The sequence below is a fragment of the Gymnoscopelus microlampas genome (genome assembly GCF_963454915.1).
Source record: "Gymnoscopelus microlampas genome assembly, chromosome: 2".
NCBI lineage: Eukaryota > Metazoa > Chordata > Actinopteri > Myctophiformes > Myctophidae > Gymnoscopelus > Gymnoscopelus microlampas.
This window is the reverse complement of record NC_139939.1, coordinates 26,598,916-26,621,799: the sequence shown is the minus strand read 5'-3', so window position 1 is coordinate 26,621,799 and position 22,884 is coordinate 26,598,916. Positions and strand designations below refer to the sequence as shown.

The 22,884-nt window shown below is 38.7% G+C and overlaps 1 protein-coding gene across 1 annotated transcript; it reads right to left on the bottom strand.

Moving 5' to 3' along the window:
• Nucleotides 1–3,874: 3,874 nt before the first annotated feature.
• gucy1b1 (guanylate cyclase 1 soluble subunit beta 1) lies at nt 3,875–22,746 on the bottom strand. Its single transcript, XM_084077611.1, has 13 exons — nt 22,613–22,746; nt 22,206–22,279; nt 19,522–19,622; nt 19,172–19,290; nt 18,668–18,865; nt 16,776–17,006; nt 15,802–15,918; nt 12,330–12,463; nt 11,473–11,670; nt 7,708–7,945; nt 6,850–6,990; nt 4,725–4,879; nt 3,875–4,338 (listed from the first exon to the last, which is right to left on the bottom strand). Exons 1-13 carry the CDS (start codon nt 22,613–22,615, stop codon nt 4,206–4,208), a joined length of 1,842 nt encoding a protein of 613 aa, XP_083933737.1. The 5' UTR covers nt 22,616–22,746; the 3' UTR covers nt 3,875–4,205.
• Nucleotides 22,747–22,884: the final 138 nt, after the last annotated feature.

Genomic DNA, 22,884 nt, shown 5'->3' with positions numbered 1-22,884 from the left:
TACTGGCTCTGACGGGCTAAATATGTGTGTGCCAGTCATGTTGTGAGTGGTTTAGTGAAATGCAGTTTTAGATTCTGAATCTGGACATGGAAAACCAGTTATGAATGGCACACTTGGACCTTCAGTTGATAGAATAAAACATTTTCCCTTTCACCAACCATCCTGCAATATCACAAGACACCTTTTAGAGATTACAGATTGACACATTACAACATTTACATTTCCAGACAAGTGTCTGTTGCAACAGACATGCAACAGACACTTGTCCTCAACAGACATATGTCTAATCTACTCTTATCTGACCATCAAATGATCAGGACATGACATAACTCATCCTTATCTGATGCTCTGTTGCTGATCATCTTAGATGTGTAATCCATTAGCAAACGTATTGACCTTCGCCTGCAGCCTGCACTTCAAGGTTTTTCTGGCATTTTATCCTTTATTTAGATAGGAGAGTATAGAGAGACAGGAAGTCTATGGCAGAGATGACATGACAGGATAAGGATTTGAACTCAGAGACTCTCTAGAAGTCTAGCACCCATCTAGCCTCTAGTGATTTAATGATAGGGTGAGCAATGATACATTATTTGCATTATTTTCTAATTTTGTCTTTTATCAGACATTCTTACAAATTGCAAGATCAGAATAAGATGAATAATACATTTCTATGGGATTATAATCCCATAGAATATAGGTTATATAGTACAATATGTCATCATGCAAAGTATGATTTTTCTGTATTTAATGCCTAAACGTATGCAGGGTTTCATGTTTGAAAACTGTAGACTTTTAATTGACCACAAGGGGGGATACTTCACAAGGAAAATCTCAGTTCTCAATCTCAAATCTAAGACGAATCACTGGCCCTGAATTGTACTCTTTACAAGCTAATCCATTTGTTCAATGAATGAATTGATCAATCAATCAATCAATCAATCAATCAATCAATCAATCAATCAATCAATCAATCAATCAATCGGTTAGTCTGGCATAACAAGAAACAAAACAGGTATTAAACAAGACATCTCAAAATCTTTTCACTTTAGTGGCCTCTTTATTGTGTAATTAATAGAATGAATACAGTGTCCAACTACTATAGTCTTAACAAAAACTAAACTCATATAAGAGGCACTTGGCACACAAGGGGGTTGGGAGGCTTCACAACATAAAGCAGCAACTGTGGATTGAATAATTACTGCAAATTCCAACACCACAGCATGAGACATTATACAGTAAGAATAAACATCCTACTATAATTCTAGTAACCTCTGTAGTGGTACGTGAGTGAAGATACCCGGTTCTCCTCACTGGCTGGACCAATTGCTCTGATTTTGCACACAGCCATTGACCATTACAATCTGAACGCAACTGTGAAGCCCGTTTTTCAATTTCATCAAATCTCAGCTTCTTATTAGCGTTTTTGTGTCAAACACTGTCGCCATGGTTACGGGGCTGCCCAGCTATGGGACGAACTGCCTCCCGGGTTGCCAGATCATGTGCGCATATCCCCCCACGGATGCGCTGCGCCGACCGGGTATGGTCTAGTGTAGTGAATGAAAATGAAATATTAAACAGATGTGAAGCTTATCTAAATCAAACAGTGCAGAACAATTAGATATTTATAAAATGTATGTGTGACAAATAGTGATTTCTAACTTTTTTTCCTTTTCTTTTTTCCATAACGTTTTCACAGTATTCTACAAAGTTAATATATTTATTTTTGGTCTTTAGATTTATTTCCTACTATGTAATTTATAATAATAATGATTATAAAAATGATCAGTGCACAATGTAAAGTACAAATAAATATATAGATCTCTAAAATAAGAATTATCTCAATGGTGATAAGCACTTTAAAAAAAAGAAATTGTAGCCACAAGTGAATGGCATAGGCATAATACTATACTAATACTGCCAAAATATGTAACTTAAAACCTACTATATAGTGCATGAAATCATAGAATAGATAAATAGATTATAATCTATGGCTTAAGTATTGTATCATTACGTCTCCATACATCAGACAGACCTTCATTGTGCCTCTTATGGAACACACTAAACAGCCATACAATAGTGGCACATCAGCTGTGGCACATCAATTGTAACACATAAAGATTTGGCACGGAGGTTTCACAGGTATGTTTTGGTGAAAGACCTTGAAAAGGAATAACTTGTATTTCTAGTGAGTTCTGAGAGGCAGATTTAGACAAATTGCACAAAACCACAAGGGAAAGTTGTAGAAGGACACTTGATGTGGTACTGTCGAATCAAATTAATCATGTCATATTCTTAATGTCAGTAAAAAGACAAATTATAGCACTGCACATCTTATAAAACTAATAGCCTACATATACATACAAAAGACTCAGCTCCAATAGAGATGATGTCAAAATATAAACTTCCAGTTTGGAAGTGATAGCTGGGCCAAAACTAAACCACAGGATCTAGATGAATACATATCAGTTAAACTTATAATGATTTAAGAGTAATAACATTTCAAGATGTTTAAGTTGGTGAACACACCAGAGTTACCAAACCTCTCTCTACATGGGGTTGGTGCAAAATGGCTACCACAGAAATCACACCTGGTCTCAAAAGCACAAATATACAAAGTAAATATGTTTCTATGTTCCATTTAGACTACTTTGGCTCACTACGATTAAGTTATATACATAAAATATGTGGCTGTGATACTCCTGGAAACCAGGAGAGGTCATGACAGAACATGTGATAGGAACACGCATGAAAAGAAAAGGCTCGCTTAATTCAAAACTAACTTCTAACCAACTTTGTTTCATCATTATGGAAAATATCTTCAGCTGTTAGATGTTCTTATAGAAAATACTACCTATAAATAACTGACTTTATTTTATTATTTGGTGTGGTCTAATATTTCTTGCATCAAAATGAACATCTATTAAAGCTACAATTCCCGTGTTTCATGTCTGTTGTCTCTCTCTCAATGGAGAGAGGTAATTGCAATGATGTTTGAACTACAACATGGCGTGCAACTGGTGTCCAGTCTGGTGCACCATCTGTTTAAAACAATCGTATTGACAAATCAGTAGGTGTCCTACCCGACACCAGGGTCAAAACGAGTAGGGGAGACCACTTCCAACCACTGCAGATGTGCATTCTTTACTTAAGTAAAAGTATCAATACTGCAATGTAGAATACTCTGTTACAAGTAAAAGCCTGGATTTCAAAAATCGTATACAATTCAAAAATAGCAGATCTACAAGCTCACAATGCATCGCATCACGACGCATTGTGAGCTTGTAGATCGGCAATTTTCAAAAGAAGTGGGTAACGCCTATGTCTTGTAATAATAATCCAAATCTACAAAGTAACTAGTAACTTGCCACGGTCCGCTACTCGGACCGTGGACTGTGACTTTATTATTTAGCCCGTGTCTGACCTTATATGGTATTGGACCCTTTTGGCCACTCTTCCTGTTGTATTGTTCCCTGTTCTCCTTGTACCCTTATTCTGTAGTGTTGTCTTGGTGTTTCCTGTCTGCCCTAGTTGTTGCTTCCTGTCTTGTCTCACCAGTATGTCTTTGCAATTGTAGTTCACCTGTGTCTTGTTCTGTTACAGCCAATCATGTGTTAATTGTCCTTTGTTCTCACCTGTGCCTAGTTAGTCCCTGTCTATGTATATGCCCCTCTGTTTCCAGTCTGTGTTGGTTCATTAATGTTGTTGCAGTGTTCTGTCTGTTACCTGTTGCCCTTTCATTCCCTGTTTAAGTAATAAATCCCCCTGCATCTGATTCGTTCTGTCTCTGCTCACTGTCTGCGCTTGGGTCCTACACTTCTCTGCCCCGCACCGTGACAGTAACTAAAGTTTTCAAATAATTGTTGTGGTGTAAAAGTACAATATTTTCCTCTCAGATGTAGTGGAGTCGAAGTAAAAGTACTGAACATTGGAAATACTCCAGTAAAGTAAAAAAAAGACCTACAAACTTAAGTTTTACTTAAGTACAGTACTTGAGTAAATGTACTTAGTTACTTTACACTACTGGGTAAAACACACTCTACAATACAGATTGGTTAAAATAACCTTTTATTCACTAATATGTCCCGGATTGTAGCTTTAATAGTGTTTGTTATCATGACTTCTCGGATTAGGAATCAATAAGCAATAAAACATCACTCATCTCCAACTGAAGTTGAACTTGAGTTGCAAGAAAGTACTAAACATGTTTAATTTTCTGTGTCTGTACTTTTCCTGGACAGAAACCACACCTGCATTGGTTCCTTCTTTCCTTTCATGGTGACCGGTCCACGATACTCCAGATGGAACTGAGGGTCAGCGTTCTCAGCAGACTGCAAACACCTGGAACATGATTTCAACAAAAAGGCACACTTCATCCATGCAACTTGTCAGGGTCTGCAAAGGACACCAAAAAAGGTAGTCTCTTCTTAATTGTGGGTTGTTCACTCATTTAATGGATTCCACCAGGGGATTTTAACCCTCCAGTATAAAAAAAAGCATTATATTAGTCTTCATTACCATCTAATGAGATTATTTTGAAGCTATTTTACACAAATCTTAGGGTTGACTTTGTGGAATGACCGTGTCATACAACAAAAACAAAATAAATGAGCTAGTCAATACACCATAGCAAGATTATTGTACAAGAGCAGATATAAATGATCATTATCATTATCATTCTATGATAATGTGCCACAGATCTGATATGCAAAGGTAGTTGATCTCACCGGTAAGTGTATTCAGAGACATTTATTCTCCCCTTGTCACCAGTAGTTTCTGTGCGGCTGGTGAGGTTGACTGTGTTTCCAAAAAGGCAGTAGCGGGGCATTCTCTGACCAATCACCCCAGTCACCACTTCTCCTGTGTGGATCCCAATAGTAATCTGCAAAGAGACCACAATACCTGACTGAAACTGCATTACATTTCCACTGTGGATGGCATAAGTATAATTTGAGAAACAGTATGCCAAAATGTAAATACTGTATGCCCAGCTCTAAACAAATGTTCAACTATGGCCAAAAATATTACATACTTATCTACAATACTGACAATTGCTGAGGAAACATGCACTGTAGGCGTAATCACAATAATTACACACAACACATAGGGATGGTGGTAGGTGATTAGTCGCTGGCAAATTATGGATTCATTAATTTTCTTAAGGCAAAACAACCTTGACATCTATTGCTTAATCTTGAATAAATGCACTGTTAGTGTTTATACATAGACTAACATTTTATTATAATTGGTCAATGTAAAACTTAAACAGAGACCTTTGTAAATTAATTGTGCTCAGAGATAAATAAAATATGATGACAACTAGTCTGTAACCCAGCTTAATGTCTCCTGTTACTCCTACTGTCTGTTGTCATAAATCAGCAGTCCCTCAACTGACTGCTGAAATGTTTTGGAAAATTTCAGTGGGTCATCTTAAGGTTAGCGTCTCCATAAATCAGTATATGGACAAACTGATGCAGTCGGGTTTTAAATCCTAAAAAATTGTAAAACACCTCTGGTTGTCCTCTCATGCTTTTCATAGAACATATGGCCTAATATTTACATTTTCACATCTACCGCTTATTGTCTCCAGCTTGAGGATGTGAGAAAAAAACCTCAGAGTTTGGAATAAATTTAATGGGAATCTATTTTTAACCACAGGGTGGTGAGATGATTTGAGACTGTCTCCATGGCTAATATTGGACTCCTCTTCAGCCAATGCCATGTGCCTCATAAACAGGCCTTTGTTAAACAGACATTATTTTCCAAAGTTAAGTCCCAACAGTCATTGATACAATAACAAACTCAACAGTTCAAGTTAAACAAAAGTCTGCTGTTTTACATCAAAGCTTTTCCTGCTTGTTATGTCTGAATGGAAATGTGTTCAGTTGCACAGACTCATTTAAGATCATTATACTGCTGCAATCACTAATCAAAATGGTCCGATGGACAAAGAGATAATTGGGTTTTAATGAACCACATTTATTATGCTGTCATGCTTTTCTATTTCTATTTCTAACAAAACAACAACAAAATATATATAGTGTGTGTGTGTGTGCGTGCGTGCGTGCGTGTGTAGAGTAGGTGGTGGTGTGATGTGCTGTTACATTTTATAATGTAAGTTTTACATATATAATAATATTGCATTTGGATGAATCTATTGTTGTGAAAAACAGTAATGTCTTGAATGCTGAAGGACCATAGCAGTGCTACTCAATTGTCAACATCGGCCACTTCGTATACATTTTACGAAAATTGCTTCAGTTTTTAGGTATTGTGTTTTTAAACATTTAGTTCCATATTCAATAAAAGTTACAGGATGTACCTGAACATTTTTGTCAGTGTTAGCTAAAACTCACTGTATCGTTAAATGCTCAAATTTGAATTATTTCGTACTTACTATTTTCACAGATTAATTGGATAACATTGCACAAATCTTAAGGCTTGCTTTAGAGGAATGCAGTCATTTTACATGAAAGTGTAGTGACTTTCAAAGTGTGAATTACCTATACCTGGCAACTTTAAAGATTGTTTTTCGACACTGTTTCAAGATGACTGACATTGAATGACGTTACAAAATGTAGGCGAGATCTACTAAATTGTACACTGCTTACTGTGTACAAACCAGATGTTTGGAAGACAAGAGCAATCTCTGCTAATGGAAATAAATCATAATTGACTGGTATATGGTCCTGTAACCACTTTCAACCTTTCAGGCATGTCATTATAGGCAGGAATAGTAAAAGATGGTAAAATAGCAGATCTACAAGCATCATAATATACCGTGATGTGAGCTTATAGATCGGCTAGTTTAGCTATTCATCGTACAACGAAGTATATATGGCCTGTGTGTACCTGTACTGGTTCGTCATCCACTTTGACCTGCCCAGCGATTTCCAACATATCAAGAGCCAGGTGGCAGATTGACTGGGCATGGTGGGTGCACGGCTCTGGGAGACCACTCACTGTCATGTACTTATCACCCACTGTTTCAACCTGTAGAAAGAACACCACCATGCAATTATCCATCTTCACGCCATCAGCTGGGTGTCATCAAACCACAGTTTGCTTTTGTTTCACGTGACATCACATGGTCCCACTGAGTAACAATGGCAGTTCTCCAACAGCACAGCCACAATCAAACTGAAACATCTTGAGACAAACACTTAAACACTTACGTCAGCCTTAAGACATCCAGGGCCTCTTAGAGGGCAGTTAAAAAAAACCTGGGACCACCTAGTCATTGAGGTTGTAGAGTAAATATTACTTCTTTTGGTGACCCACTGCCTGAAACCCATCCCTTGGAAGTGGCATGGTCTGTTTGACTTCTCAAAGTGCATTCTTGTCTGAAAGCCTGAAGTATAAATCTGCTGCATGAGGACGGTAAAATGGTGCAGTCCCTCTGCAAAACTACATTTTGTTTGTAAGTTGGTACAACCTTTCTTACAAGGACGCATCCTAGTCAGTCAATGAATATACTTTAAAATACTTTGCATGTTACTGACTTGTATGGGCTAAAACTGCATATTATTTCAGAGCTGGTGAATATAGGTCACAGGACCATGGTTAAAGCAATCAAATTCCACCAAGGAATGTCTGATGTACATATGGATCTTTATCAGGGTTGTATAGTATAATGGATATTCCAATACATATAGGAAATTTGCATGATAAAGCAATTATTCTCTCCTACATAGAAATTGCGCTGCTGACCTTGTACACATATGGATTCTTCCGAGAGTCTGTCAGGATGTCGAATCGTGTGTAAACATCATTGAGCAGGTTGACAATCTTGATGGCCCCCTCGGCGGAGGCATGCTTGCTGCAGAAGACATTGAACCCTACAATGCCGCTGAAGAGGATGGTCACGTTGTCATAGCGTTTGGCTGGGACTGGCCGCTTGTGTCGCAGCTCATTGGCCACAGACGGGGGCAGAACGGAATACAGCAGCCTAAAAAGAGGCAAAGACCATGCATAGATTAAGAGAAATGTGACGGTGCACTCATGCAGACGCGTAACACACCAAACACGCCCCAGGGTCTGTCCAGCAGTATGATATTGGGATGGCATTTAACTTGAACAACACTCCACACCTATCTCTAAATTCTTAACACACGCTGTTCTTCTCAGACAGGGGGGGTGCTGTTTCTATGGTAACCGGTTAGATCATGGCAGACTGTCAAAAAGGGAAAATGTCTTAAAAGATGCATCAGAATTGAGAAGGTCAGATAATACAAACGTAAACGTGCCACCACATGCACACACATTTGCTATGCATTTCGGACTTAGTACTTAGAATAATCACATGCTTTCATCATCAGAAACCACGAAAGCACTGAAAAGCAGTGGAAAAGCGCTGCTCTTAAATATTTATAGAGGAGCCCAGGATTCTAATCAATGTTGTGAGCCTGAATAATCTCCCAAGGCACTTTCAGAGTAGAGTATGACACGAGGAATAATAATGGATTTCAACAGCGAAGACAAAGTCTTCCTCCTATGAGAAGATGGGGTTGCAATAGCTCTTGCTGAGCAGAAAGTGCATTCCACTTCAGTTGTGTCCTGCTGCTGTTGCCAGATTGCCAGGACAGATCCTTTATGGAAAGCCAGAGTCAACTGTAGGCTCAAAATGACATGGACCTGTGGAATAGTTAACCCAATAAGACCGGGAACGCATCTGTGTCATTTTAGATTTTAGCTATAACCATTATTTCATACTTATAGATATACAAGCTTGTAGATCTGCTATTTTTGAAAAATTATGAAAATGTGTGCAAATCTTTGAATACATATATTTTTAAAGCAAACATTTGTAACTCAAATCTTTGCTTCTGGGGGTCCCTGGAACAAAATATTTTGAGATGGGGGTCTGCGACCAAATACATATAATTTTGGGGGTCCTTGACATGAAAATGTTTGAGAACCACTGATATTATTATAGCAACATACGGTTTTCAGAAAACTGATTTAGAAGACATTTGTCGATGCGTTCACGGACTGAATGGGTTAATGCAAATATGTGTAACAATAGATTGTGACTGTACTATAGAGCTCAGTGGTTCTCAACCTTTTCTGGATCAGGGCCCACTTGAAAATCTTGAAAGTCTTCGTGGCCCACCCATGGTCAGATGGTGGTCAGATGGGTGGGACGCATGCATTTTCAGAGCATGTTTATTTTAATGATCAATCAATCGATTGTGTTCAGGCTTGGATCAATGGAACTAACATAGTATACTTGGAGTTCCTATTTATCGGGTATCACGCGGTTTAAAGAGAGAATACCATGACGTATATATATTTTTGAGTGGTGCCAACCACTCCTACATTTGACTTTGTACGTGTGTCCGTATGTCCGTCCGTATGTTTGAGCACGGCTGATTGGTCAAGCTTCACGTGACAATGTGTTGTCACGTGTCAACATATTGTTGCTGATTGTTGCGGATGCAACCAGTTACACTTTCAAAGGCACCACTCTCTTCACACTGGGTGTGATTTTTGGGGCGGTGTAGCCGCCCCCTATAAGTGAGTTTTGGACACCGACCAAAAAATTAGTGTACCCCCTAACCCTTCCATTGTTAATGCAAATCGATACTTTTTTCATATCAGCCAATCACATTACAGCTAGTGTCATCACCACTAACTGTAATGTGATTGGCTGACTTTGCAAATTCAGGACTGTGATTGGCTAGCGAAACACATGACACATGTGCAGCCCTATGAATAGCAGTATGGACTTTAAAAAAAGTCATTTATCCTTTTTTTTAAAGTGAGTCATGTTGTGATGACCACACACCGCCCACTTCACACTGGGTGTGATTTTTAGCGGCGCTAGCCGCTCTATACCTTTAGGTATAGAGCGGATCCTGCTCTATACCTGACTTTGTCCGTCAACGTTCTGATTGGTCAGACCCGTCAACGTTCTGATTGGTCAGACCCGTCAACGTTCTGATTGGTCAGACCCGTCAACGTTCTGATTGGTCAGAACCATCAACGTTCTGATTGGTCAGACCCGTCAACAAAGTGATTGGTCAAGCTTCACGTGACACATGGCTATAAACACATTATAAACACATATTGATGACATAATGTATCAAAGGCGCCGCTACCTTCACACTGGGTGTGATTTTTTAATATCAATGTTATATCATCATTAATTGCGATACCCTCGCAGCCCACCAGTGGGCCCCCGGCCCAGTGGTTGAGAACCACTGCTGTAGCAGGTCCTGCAGTCCTACAGCCATAATACAACATGCATGTGTTTATTTCCGGGAACACATCTGTGTCATTTTAGATGTACGCTATAACCATTATTTTATACTTTGGCTATTCAAAAATAGCAGATATACAGGCTCATAGCAAGATCTACAAGCTACGAGCTTGTAGATCTGCTATTTTTCGATTAAAAAAAATATATATATTAAAAGATTTGCACAAATTGTTGTTGAATGTGAGCCTAGGATATCTTCGATACCCTCCAGTACCGTCCAATGAGAGTCAGAGGTGGGGGTGGGTCTAACGACAAACCAATCAGCGAATATCCACTAAAACAAGCTGTGCGACGACGTCAGATGCAGGCGGATCCGTGGATCTCTTGTGATTGGTTTAGGGAAATTCGAATCCCCTCCCCCTTGCAATCGCCGACACTGCAGCCAATTTCAGACTGAAGCTCCACGCAGCTTCAGGCTGATAATCAGGCTAAGATCTACAAGCTCACCGAGTGCCGCGCTATTAGCTTGTATATCTGCTATTTTTGAATAGCAGATGACATCTAAAATGACAGAGATGCGTTCCCGGATTGAATGGGTTAAGACCTGCTTGCCCCTTTATATTAATATTAAGTTATATTATTTTATTTCCCTCTTTGTCTTTCTTCTGTTTTGTCTTTTCAAATGAATAATGTCTTCTTGCTAGTCTTCTTCATATAGAGAAACAACAAGTAACCACTCTGCCTTTCACATTTAAACACACATACTGTATCTGGCTAAAATAACAGTGGTTCTGTGTTGCAATAGCAAGTACAGGGTAAAATCACACCCCATGCTCTTACTTCATATTTTATACTTTTACATATGTAATAACCCAGTAATAATTGTTATTATCAGTTAAGTTGCGTGAGGTAGCAGACAGAAGGGTAAAAGCTTGTATATACATAGCATATACATAGTTAAATATCTATCTACTTACTAAATGGGTTGATACTTAAAATCATATTATGGACACACTGTGTATCAGCTATTGCACAAATTATGTCACAGTACACGTTAAAATTATTTACAACATATTCTTATACCAGGAGTTTGGGTCAATCTGCTTTGGGGCAAACCTGATACTGGTGGTGGTTTGTGATGGTACATTCATGTATAATTATAATATACTATGGTCAGGGGAAAGCCCCTCATTGCCTATAATAAAACATATATGTTTGGTTTGTAGACTGGACTGATGGCCCATTAAGAGAAGGGGGGGAAAAGAGGTTCAAACCTATCCGTTTTCTTCTTCTCATCCTCCAGGGCTCGGAGTGTGTGCTGTAGACGATCAGTCAGGATTTCCAGCTCTTGGGTCAGCTTGTACTCCTCACGGAACTGTTCCCCCAGCAACACCAGGTCACGTGTGGCATCGTGCAGGGGTATGTCACTCAGGTAAAGCCCTCTTCGTGTAAGATCATCCAAGTTCATAACGCTAACCACAAGGAGAGTGGAGATCAAAACAGAAAAGAAAAACACACAATTAGTTGTCATTAGAATCAAGGTCATTAGGTGATGCTGGTAATCATAACGTTACTGCTACCAATATGCGTCTTTATTTGAATTATTTACAGCTATAGTATGCAAGTTTTAACAAGTATAGCAGAATGAATGAAAATGGCATAAAGCAGAATGAATGCATCGATTACATCTCATTACATTTTATAACATTAGGGGCTACGTTGGAATTTAGAATTTTAGTCTGTGATTTGTTCTAATCTATAGCAATGACATTTTGTAATTCAAAATGTCTAGGGTATCATTTCAACATCTTTACCCGTGATTCACATACAGTAGTTGAATTAAGATCTGTAATGTATAGAAGATATGTTCATTCATGCATGTACCTCCATGTCAAACACGGAAGAGGAAGTAATTAAACCACAGGGTCTCTGGTGGGGGTCTCAAGCTCACAGCTTGTAGATCTGCTATTTTCCACAATATTTATCTTTGGAACCGAGTCAAACATAATTGAATGCCTCAACTCCTACAATTCCATGTGCTTGTCGCAGGGTGGGGGTGGGGGGGTTTGATTATTTTGGGGGGTCACGGCCTGAAAACATAAAAACATTGAGAACCCCATGTCTACAGTACCTGGGTGAGCAGAGAAAAAGGATGTTCTCAGCCTCCGGCAAATAAATCATCTGTCCTTTCAGCCTGAGACAACTGATCTCGACCCCGGTAAGCTCGTCCTCATTTTCCACAGTCTCCACATTCAGCAGGCCCTCCTGTCAGGGTTACATCACATTTTCAATCAATGGAGACTGGAGCGTGTCATTTTATAGTGAATTCATCCATAGATATGCAAAACACTATATCAGACTACTGCTTTGCAGAAATGACACGAGGAAAACCGTTATAGAACATTGGTTATTAATTTTCAGAGGGAAATGCAGTAAAACACAGGATAATGCAAGCTTATGCTAGCACAGACGATATTGGCAGACAGGTGCAATGTACTGTATAACAGCATGCTTTTCTGTTTCTTACACTAGTCTATCAAGAAGGACGGTTGACTCACAGAATTTTTGTCTCACACACATTTCTATTTATCCTTTGCTGTTGTCTAAATAACTCCTACTGGAAACCAAAGTAGCCAAAACCTATCTACTGTAATTAGCTGCAAAAAATACATGGAAATTCAAACGTGTATTTTAAAGATGCTTTAAAATATATTTTCATGAAACCGCTGGTGTAGCGGTCCGGGCACCTAGTCTCCAAAGTAGGCTGACAGCGTGTCGTGGGCTCGAGTCACAATCCCGACGGCCTTTGCTGCATGTCACTCCCCACCTCTCTCCCCATTTCAGCCAACTATCCCGTCAATAAAGGCACAAAAGCCCAAAAGAAATATCTTTAAAAAAATATATACATATATTTTCATGAACGGAAAGGAAAGAAGTTGACAGCTCAAGTCACACAACTTTTGCGAGGCAGAGTTAGAGACCGGCTTGAGAGACTACTCTTAAACTGGTTGTTACAACATCATAATAATGCCTTAAGAGAAGAAGTTGAAAGAAGTGGAGAAAACATTTCATATACTATCTAAAACTAGACGGTCTTACTAATTCAGCTCAACTGCTTTTATTATTTGAGTTAGGAACTTGACATACCCTAGTTTTTTCACATTCCCACCTCATTTTCCTGCCTTCACATTAGATTTTCTGTTGTAATCTATGAACCACATTTCCGTCATGAAAAGATATATTTCTCTCATGCATAAGGACGTTGACAGATTTTATGGCCACTTGGCTTTTAGCGTCAGCCCCAGCATACTTCTCTAAAATAACCAGAAACCAGAAAAAAAGGTCTATGAACACATTCCATTCTGTACAATCAAAACATTCATGTAGACTCTGTTTGGATTAATGGTGTATTTTCAAGATTGAAGAGGGTTTTATTTGTCACATATTATGTACAACCAGCGAAATGTTGGTGTGGCATATTCCCCAAGACAGTGTTAACAACAATACAATATAAAAACAAGATAATAATAATGATAATACTGGATGTTGTGAAAAATAAGAAAAATAAAGATAAAAGATAAAGTTGGCAAGAGGGTGTTTAGTATCTAGCATCTAGATTAAAGAATGTGCAGTAAGATATTTTTAAACAGTAAGATATACACATGTGGCCTACATAAATACTCTGAGCAGTTTAACATACTGGAATATAGGGTAGTTTAAACTTCTGTTGTTAGCTAATCCCAGGTTTCAATGTAGCATTTAATATACCACACACTCACTATCTTCATGTAGTCTTTTAATCACTTGAAAAAGGCTGAAAGGGTCGAAACGTCGTATCTGCTGTTTGTCGCAAATAAAAACTTGGAGCATTCAAAAAAAGTTAGTTGCGAGTCCCCGCTTTGTCTTCATGATTCTGTTCATACAGTTTGGCTCAGCATCAAGAGACGGAGGATGTGAGGTTATTTTTTCTTTAAAAGTCTTTTAATCACCCCATTAATCCCAACTATCTTCATCATGGTATCTCAGGATATCCTGATGACGATAGTTCACTGTCGAGACATTGCTGTAATTTGTTGATTAAGGGATTACAACTGTTTATGGAGCTACAGTTAGTGTGTGGTATTTCGTTGCTGACACTACTAGCAAGGAAAGTGGAAGCAACACGCACACCAAATTGCTTTCTCTCTTCCCTCGTGCAGGCAATCAAAAAGCCACAAAAATCCAAAATGTCAAGGAAGTAAACAGGGATTCAAGCAAAAACGTCCCAATCTTGTGAAACGGCATGAAAGGAGCCCCCACACTAGCGCTCTATTTCCTAAACTATTAGCATGATATGTAAAACTATGATATTTCAGTTCAGTATTATCATGGTGTTCCTGTGGTTCCACATACAGCCAACCAGTTGCAGAAAAATCACAGACTGAGACTTTAACCGCTTTTTACCCCTTTTTTCTCCACAATTTTGCATCAGGAGAACCACCGTGTTGAGGGATGCAAATGACAGCCTTGTTACTGGGTTCTGTCATCACAGAGAAGTACTTGTTCTAACTGCACACACAGAACATAAACGCTCCTGACTCTCAGAGCTTTCTGCACCATGTGCCTTCTAAATGACATCCCACTTTCACTTTTTAAATCACACAGCAACAGTCTTCTTTTAGGATAAATACCTCCATATTTCATTTTCACGAACAAATAACAGCTATACATGCTCTGCTTTAACTCTGAAGCATACGTTTAGATTTCCAATTTAACACTGAATGTGTTTTATGGGCAGGAGTGGGGACATAATAGCCTGCTCGTGGAGTGTACACCTCCCCCTATATCAACAAATAATGGCATCCATTATCTGTAGTTATCCATTTTCAATTTTGAACTTCAGTGTCTTGCAGATCTCCCGTGGTTTCATCTTTTGGAGACTGTCATTATACCGAAAGCCTTACAGTAACTCCAATAGTGGGAAATCTGTGCTGCATTCAATTTAGTCAATGACACAATCGAGTTTGAATGACACGGGATGGACTACAATGGTAATAAAAAGCCTTTTCTAAAGTCTAGCCAGTGGGCTGCATTTTGATGACTTGTCCATAACAAGGACCTTCCTCAAGAGGTTAACCACTTAAAACCCATACATTGTTGAGCAGAGTACCTCAGGGCTCTAACTATACTAGTGTCTTTTGTGTTTTCACTCTACATTAAATATCTTCACTGAAAATAGCCAATCTGCTATATGTTTTCCCCAGCAAACGGGTTTAAAAGGATAGTTCACCCCAAAAAATACTTCTTTTCTATCGATTAGTCACCCCATGGAGACTTGAATGAACATATTTTTTGTTTTTTGTCGCATTCCTAAGCCAATAATTTGATGACCAGTGGACCGGTAGGCAGCGGTTCCGGTAGGAGACACAAAGGAGACTCTTTGTGTCTCCTACCGGAACCGCTGCCGGTCATCAAATTATTGGCTTAGGAATGCGACTAAAACAAAACAATATCCATGAATTCAAGTCAAGGTGACTAATCGATAGGAAAAAAAGTCATTTTGGGGATGAACTATCCCTTTAAGTTGTTAAGACAAAAGGCTGACCAAAGGTTGTTAGATGTACCTTACTCCTCAGAACGAAGACAGTGTTGATGTGAGAGAGGATGCCGTGGTAACTGAAGTCGATGTGTGGACGGACCAAGGAGAACACTGCAGGGAGGTTACAGGTACCAGGCTGAAGCTAGGAGATCAAATCCAAACACATGCTTGAATGACACATGACAAAAGCCTCATTCATAGATCAGTGCATGACGGTGTTGCGCGTCAAAATAACTGATTTTCAAGCTATACCACTGCAATGAAGTATAATTATAAGATTACAAATTGTTTTCCGTTGACTGTGGGAACTATTTCTCTTTTCCGAGAACTATTTCTCTTTTCCGAACTATCTCTCTTTTCCGAACTATCTCTCTTTTCCGAGCGCTAATAAAGCTCTGCTTTATTAGCGCTCTAATGACTGTAATCATGCGATAATGTGATATAATGTTGTTGTTAACTGACCAACTACCCAGTCAAACAGTGTTCATTTAACTCTGAGTGAGTAAAAATGGATCCTACACTGTGAAATCCAGTGTTCATTCATCTATCAGAAAGTAATTGCACCCTTCCATTTGGTGGCATTTGTACACTCTTTGTACTAAATGTATACACTCAGAAATCATACAATAAAAAACACAAGCACCGTATTGGGTAGGGCTATCGTGATCATGATTTTTACAAATTTGTACTAATTGTCCTACAAATAACTGCGAGTGCAATTAACACTGTTAATGGAACATAAAAATTACATTTCTGTTTGTTTTTTAAGCTTGTAAACAAAAATTGCAACAAATAACTACAAGCTCACAACGCGGCGCGATATCTGCTATTTCCCCCCCAAAAAACTAAACGTTTGACAATGTATGAACATTTTTCAACATGGAAACGATTATGACGATTGAGCAAAATAATTGTGATTGTCTTAAATAATTACGATTAGGCCCATTATGCAATAAGTGTGACATGCCTAGAGCACCGGTATTGGGTTTAAATCCTCACCTGCGGCAGCACTCGATAAATGGCGTCCCCGCACTGTGTGAGCATGAGGTCCTTGTCAAACATGAGGTGGAAGGGGAAGGCCTTGCAGAAGGTGTAGGGGCTGATCCGCGTCTCCTGGGTGCCGTTCTCCTCGACGCCATCCAGATCCTCGTAGAGCGCCTCCTCCTCCGACTCCTTCTCCTCGATCAGGAACTTGATGTGGTCACACTCCTCGCTCTTCTGCTGCACCACCTGCACAACGTGGACGTGTACACCAGCATATAGATCAGTGGTTCCTTGATGTTTTCACGTCAAGGAAATGATTATGAATTTATCCGTCTGAAAATATTTTGTGCCAAAGATTTTTTTTTAAATAGCAGACTTTTTTATGTTATCCTTTTAGCTTGTAAAGTGCTGTTTACATTTCGGACTAATAAAGTATTCAATCAATCACTCAATCAATCAATCAATCAATCCCAACCTGACCCCACTTTGAGAACCACTGGTTCACACAGAATAGATAGATAAGATAGATACATAGATTGACTGACTGACAGACAGACAGACAGACAGACAGACAGACAGACAGATGGATGCAGTATATAGATGGAGTTAGTAAAATATATGTTTCAAGGATATTGTTCAAGGGTTTATTGGCACACACGGCATGCTGACGTCAAGATGCTGTCTGTGTTCTGTTGCTACGGTAACAGTGGGTAATATTTCCAGAAACGAGGTGTCACATTTTGGGCTGTCTCTTGTCATTTTCAGGTAGTTTCATTGCACAGAGCTTCCTATTAGAGGGTGTGATGTAAAACCACATCCTCTTAAATCAAGTTCTCCTGCTAATACAGGCAACACTGATAGATCGAATGATACATCGAATTCCACAGTTACTGTATTGGTCAAGTCAATTATCGTCTCTAATATAGGGTATGCATATTAACATGACTATGAAAAACTGTTGGAGCTGTATCATCCAGCAGCTAATGTTGTTGATACTGAGATAGATCAGTCAAAATCTAATTGTGTTGAGATGCCAGAGAATAAGTCCCCAGCTACAAAATGAATGTGTACAGGCAAGACTAATGATCTAACAACATACAATTAATTCAAAAAACTGTCTGAAAGACTTCTGCAGCAGCAGACCCTAACTCAGATCTAAATATATGCTCTGACTCATAGACGTTATAGCCAAAAGCCTTACTTAAACTCATTGCTGGATTTATCATCGGACGGTGCTTTTCCCATTTGGGCATTTGGAACTGAATTATCTGGAATGTTATTGTAGTGTTCTGTAACATTATGATTCGAGTTTTCCATTACTTCCTTACACACACAAAAAAATGCTTGCAAGCATCGAAATGAAACATTACACTCAATAACCACCACATGAAGGGACCCCATTCAATGAAGTAGACACTGTAGGGTTTAAGTGGTTAAAATGTGATTGGGAACAATCAAGTTATGTGTTTTCGGGAGCCGAGTAAATGTATGACGTTATCAACTTGTGATGTTTTATGTTTGACTTCAAGCTGCAGTTATATTTTTTGGTTAAAGCAAAAAGCTCTATATTTTGGATACAGTAGTACAAGTTTTTGTTCAGTAGCACTGTCTCTCCAGCTTTTTAATAAACACAAAATTAACTTTGCTCCTTTTTTGTTTCATCACTTCCAATTTTACTTGTTTATCCTGTATCCGGTATAGTTCTCTGTCCTGATTGGACAGCCTGAAAATGTATTTTCTGTTTGCTAAAGAGCTGGAGAGAAGGGGAGACCCCTGTTAATGAACAACGCTCCATGGCAATGATTATTAACAAAATATAGAGCTATTTAACACTTGTTTTAACAACCAGAAATATCACACCACCTTTCAGTAACAAGGACAAATAATATAGCAGTAAGCAAGCAGACCTTCATCTCTATCTCTGTTCCATGGATTTGTTGAGCAACAGTCTTAATAATGCCGATGACAATGTCCTGCAGACCTTCCCTCTCTGAGTAGTAATGAAGGATCAGGTTGTTCCCCTTCTCTGCATCTGTGCAGCGAAATGAAGGAGCCCTCATCCCTGGATAGATGGTACCCAGGTGGTCATGCAGGGCATCCAGATTCTGAAAATGACATCAAAGAATAGGAAATCATGTTTATTTGTCCATATTAATCCTAGTGTCCCTATTTCTGGCATGTCATTATAGGTGTTATATATTATTGTGAGCTTTTAGAGGCTATTTTCACGTAGATTTTTCAAGTATACATTTTCAACTATAAATCAGGCGTAAAGACGCACAGGTTGCAACAGGTCTAAATGGGGTCATTGCAGGTTGTGTTATGGTGAAAACTGCACAAGAACACTACATTTTCTACTTTTATTCAGCTCTCCTGCTAATTATATAAATGAAAAGCCTACATGTACTTACTTGCAGGAATTCACGAACATTAGACCCCAAAACCCGCAAGATGGTATCGTATCCTGATTCTTGGCAAAATTCGAAGAACATTTTCCCAAACATCTGCAAAATTTCACCTGCATTGATCTCTGAAAAGATATGCATTGCTCATCAGTTTATAACTAAGGTAGCCAGTTATAAGAAAATAATGTTTCTATACAGTACCAGTTGCATTCTGTTATCTGTTTCACCCCCACCAATATTTAGATATTATAGATTCAGATACTGTGTACTGATACTGTATATCAGCTGACTGCCACTAGTATGGACACTGGACAAAAGTGAGGGATTACAAAATACAACATGATTAGGACACTTACTAAGAACTTTACTTGCAGCTGCAACAAGGTCGTATGTTTTGGAATCATCATATATGATTCTAACAAGGAATTGACCCTCAACATCAAGCTGGGCTTCCCTCCTGAAAGAAAGTTTGTTTAATTATTTAGCAGATACATTTTTGTTGACAGCTCAGATAGGCAACTTTGCTAAAGATTAGACTTGACTGATGTCATACCACATTTACATGATTAATAATTACATTTACTAAGGTTGAAATCTAGCATTAAAAGAGGTATGTGCATGCACATCCACTATAGTGTCCCAGTGCAGGACAAACAAGAAATCAAAAATCAACACAAATAAAATTAAGTCTGCACATTGGTAGATATGCTTCCACATTTTATTGCAACCTCAGTTCAGTGTTGGATGCACTCAGGAATGCATAAATACATTCTTGATATAGATCCAGACTGGAGTGAATCGATGAACTGAGCAGTGTTGGGAAGTAACTAAAGTAATATGTAACTTAAAGTCATATTATTACCTTTTCCCAGTAACTAGTAACGTAACTAATTACTTTCACGTTTTGAGTAATAATATTACCTTTACTTTTTTTCAAAAAGTAACTTATTACTTTTTTTCACGAGCCTCGGTGGGGGAGAACGGGATCGGTTGACGCACCCATTTCTATTTCCCTCCCTGCACAGAGATTAATTAATTTCATGTAACCATACTTTTTTGTGAACAAGAGACACTTGTCCTCTCCCATTACCCGTAGTCCGTTTTAATTTTAGTGGGGCGGCCGAGCTTCTAGTTGATAATGGTAGACTGGTTGGGATCGAGTTGCTATGCAGGCTGCTTGCTGATCCGGTCTAGAGCGGATACGGAAACGTTGCGCACTTGTCTGTGTGAATTATTATCAGCTGCGGAAGGGCGGGCCGCCCTTAAACCGGAACAATCAGTGTTGCCATGTCTGCTTATTGTAAGCGACTTGTTAACCGATGAAGATGCGCCGTAAGCTTGTAGGTCGGCTATTTTCTCTCTATATATAATATAGGTCACTGACTGTGGCATGTATATATATATACACACACACACACACACACACACACACACACACACACACACACACACACACACATATATATATTATATATATATGTATGTGGAAAAAAAAGTAACTAAAGTAATAAGTAACTAGGTACTTTTGGCAGGGAGTAATAAGTAAAGTAACTACATTACTTTTTAAACAAGTAATATGTAATAAGTAACATATTACTATGTTTTAGTAACTATCCCAACACTGGAACTGAGCTTGCAATTAATGAAAAGTGGGAGCAAGCAGTGTGCTGACTTTAGGGCTGGGAAATCAACCAAAAATATATCGCATCCAATATAGAACCAATAACCGACCTATAACCGTATAATGGAGAATTGCGCGTTTTCTTTTTTTAACAATTTTTTCTTATAATATCAATGAATCGACACAAAATAATTCAAACACATCTTTTATAATCCACAAAATCGATACATCTGATTAACCACTTAACCCTGTGTTGTACAACGCTGCCGTAAACAAAAAAGTGATAGTAGCCAATCTACAAGCTCATAAGGCGTCGCATCGCAAAGGCTTGTGAGCTTGTAGATCTGCTATATTTGCTATTTTCATAATCAAGGCAAACGTTTGAAATAATCGCGATGTAGATTTGAAGTCATATCGTCCAGCCCTAGCTGACTTTATTATTTATTTATTAAAAGCAAAGTAACCTGGGGCTTGATACAGTTGGTGAACCAATGCAATGTACACTAAAGCTAATTGTAATTGAGGTTGTGATTTCAACACATTTCAACAGAAAACAAAACAGATTTGAAGGGCTGACTAGCAGCCACCACTTTCACAGAACTAGCAGCAACAGCTGAACAAACATACCAACTGTAGAAAAAGTTCAAAAAATCCATCAAGTATGATGAATTGCATACGAAATCATTAAGAGTTACATTTTCAATGATAACATTATCAATATTAAATACCGATGTTTTTGGTGGGTATGCAGTATACCTATTCATAACGTTTACACAAGGCAGCCACTACTGTTCTTTCAGCTTGGGTCAAGTCTAGGACAGCCCACATAGGCAGCAGATGAAAAATAAACTTGGCTTTGACCCAGCCAAATATTTAAGTTCTCAGAAAAGTTTAATGATGAGGAATGCATGGTGCAATGTTAAGCCCAGATTTGAAGTAAGGAAAACCAGGCATTTATCAAGTTGTGGGTTTTTTATTCTTTAGAGACTGTTATTGTATGATGGGCTGTTGTATTGTGTGGCAAACTGAGCTATTAAACCTATTTGGTGTCAAGGTCTAAACTAATTCACATGCATAAACCAAGAGATCTGATCATCAGCTTAAGTCTATTAAACCCCATTAAAACCGGGAAAGCATCAGTGTCATTTTAGATTTTTGCGTTGGCTATTCAAAAATAGCAGATCTACAAGCTCAATCACTGCAAGCTTGTTCTGCTATTTTTGAACATTTTTGAAAAATCTTGAAGGTGTGCAAACTACTGATTTAGAAGGCATTTGTAGAATCTGCCTCAGTTCTTAATGGGTTAAGTAAAACATGTATAGTGTAGGCTATAACTAACTTTTTAAGCTGTAGATGTGGATCTGGCTTCATTTTGTCACTTTTAAACATTATTACAGTAAAAGCCATTCTGAAACTCACTTGATGTCTTCCCATACTTCTGGTCCATAATTTCTTAAAACCAGGAGCTCCAAGGCGTGATTCACAAAACCATACTGAAAACATCAACAGAGAGAGAGAGAGAGAGAGAGAGATCTACTGTAGGGCAAACTGCTTGGAATGTGCATACATACAGTACAGTAGACAGGACCTCATAGGCTACTACAACCCCACTGATTGACAAGCAGTGACTGTCTGATGACAATAAACAGATTCACATCTCGACATTGTTCAGTCACAAATAATAACAATAATTGAAATGGTAGATTACAGTCATAATGTAAAAGGTTGAATAATAATCATCATAACATTGCCTAGAGCACCATCAGACCAAAACAGTCAAAGTAAAGACGTTTGCGTCATATAAGAATGATCCTTATGAAACATACCATGACGCACGCTGTTCTTCGCCGATCCTTGTCTTTATTATGATTATTAGCGGTCGGTGTTAAGTTTGTACATTAAAGAAGCTTCATGCCTTGTTGATGCTGCGTTTGGTTGCTGTGCGCCCGTTACCTTTTTCCTCAATCAGGGAGTGACGGCGAGTCTGTCCAATAGTAGAGCGAGGAGCAGAATACGCACGACAAAACTGACCAATGAAAACACAGGGAAGCTTGTCCGGGGCGGGCCTGTCCAGCTGATACAGGGCAGAGCCTTGATA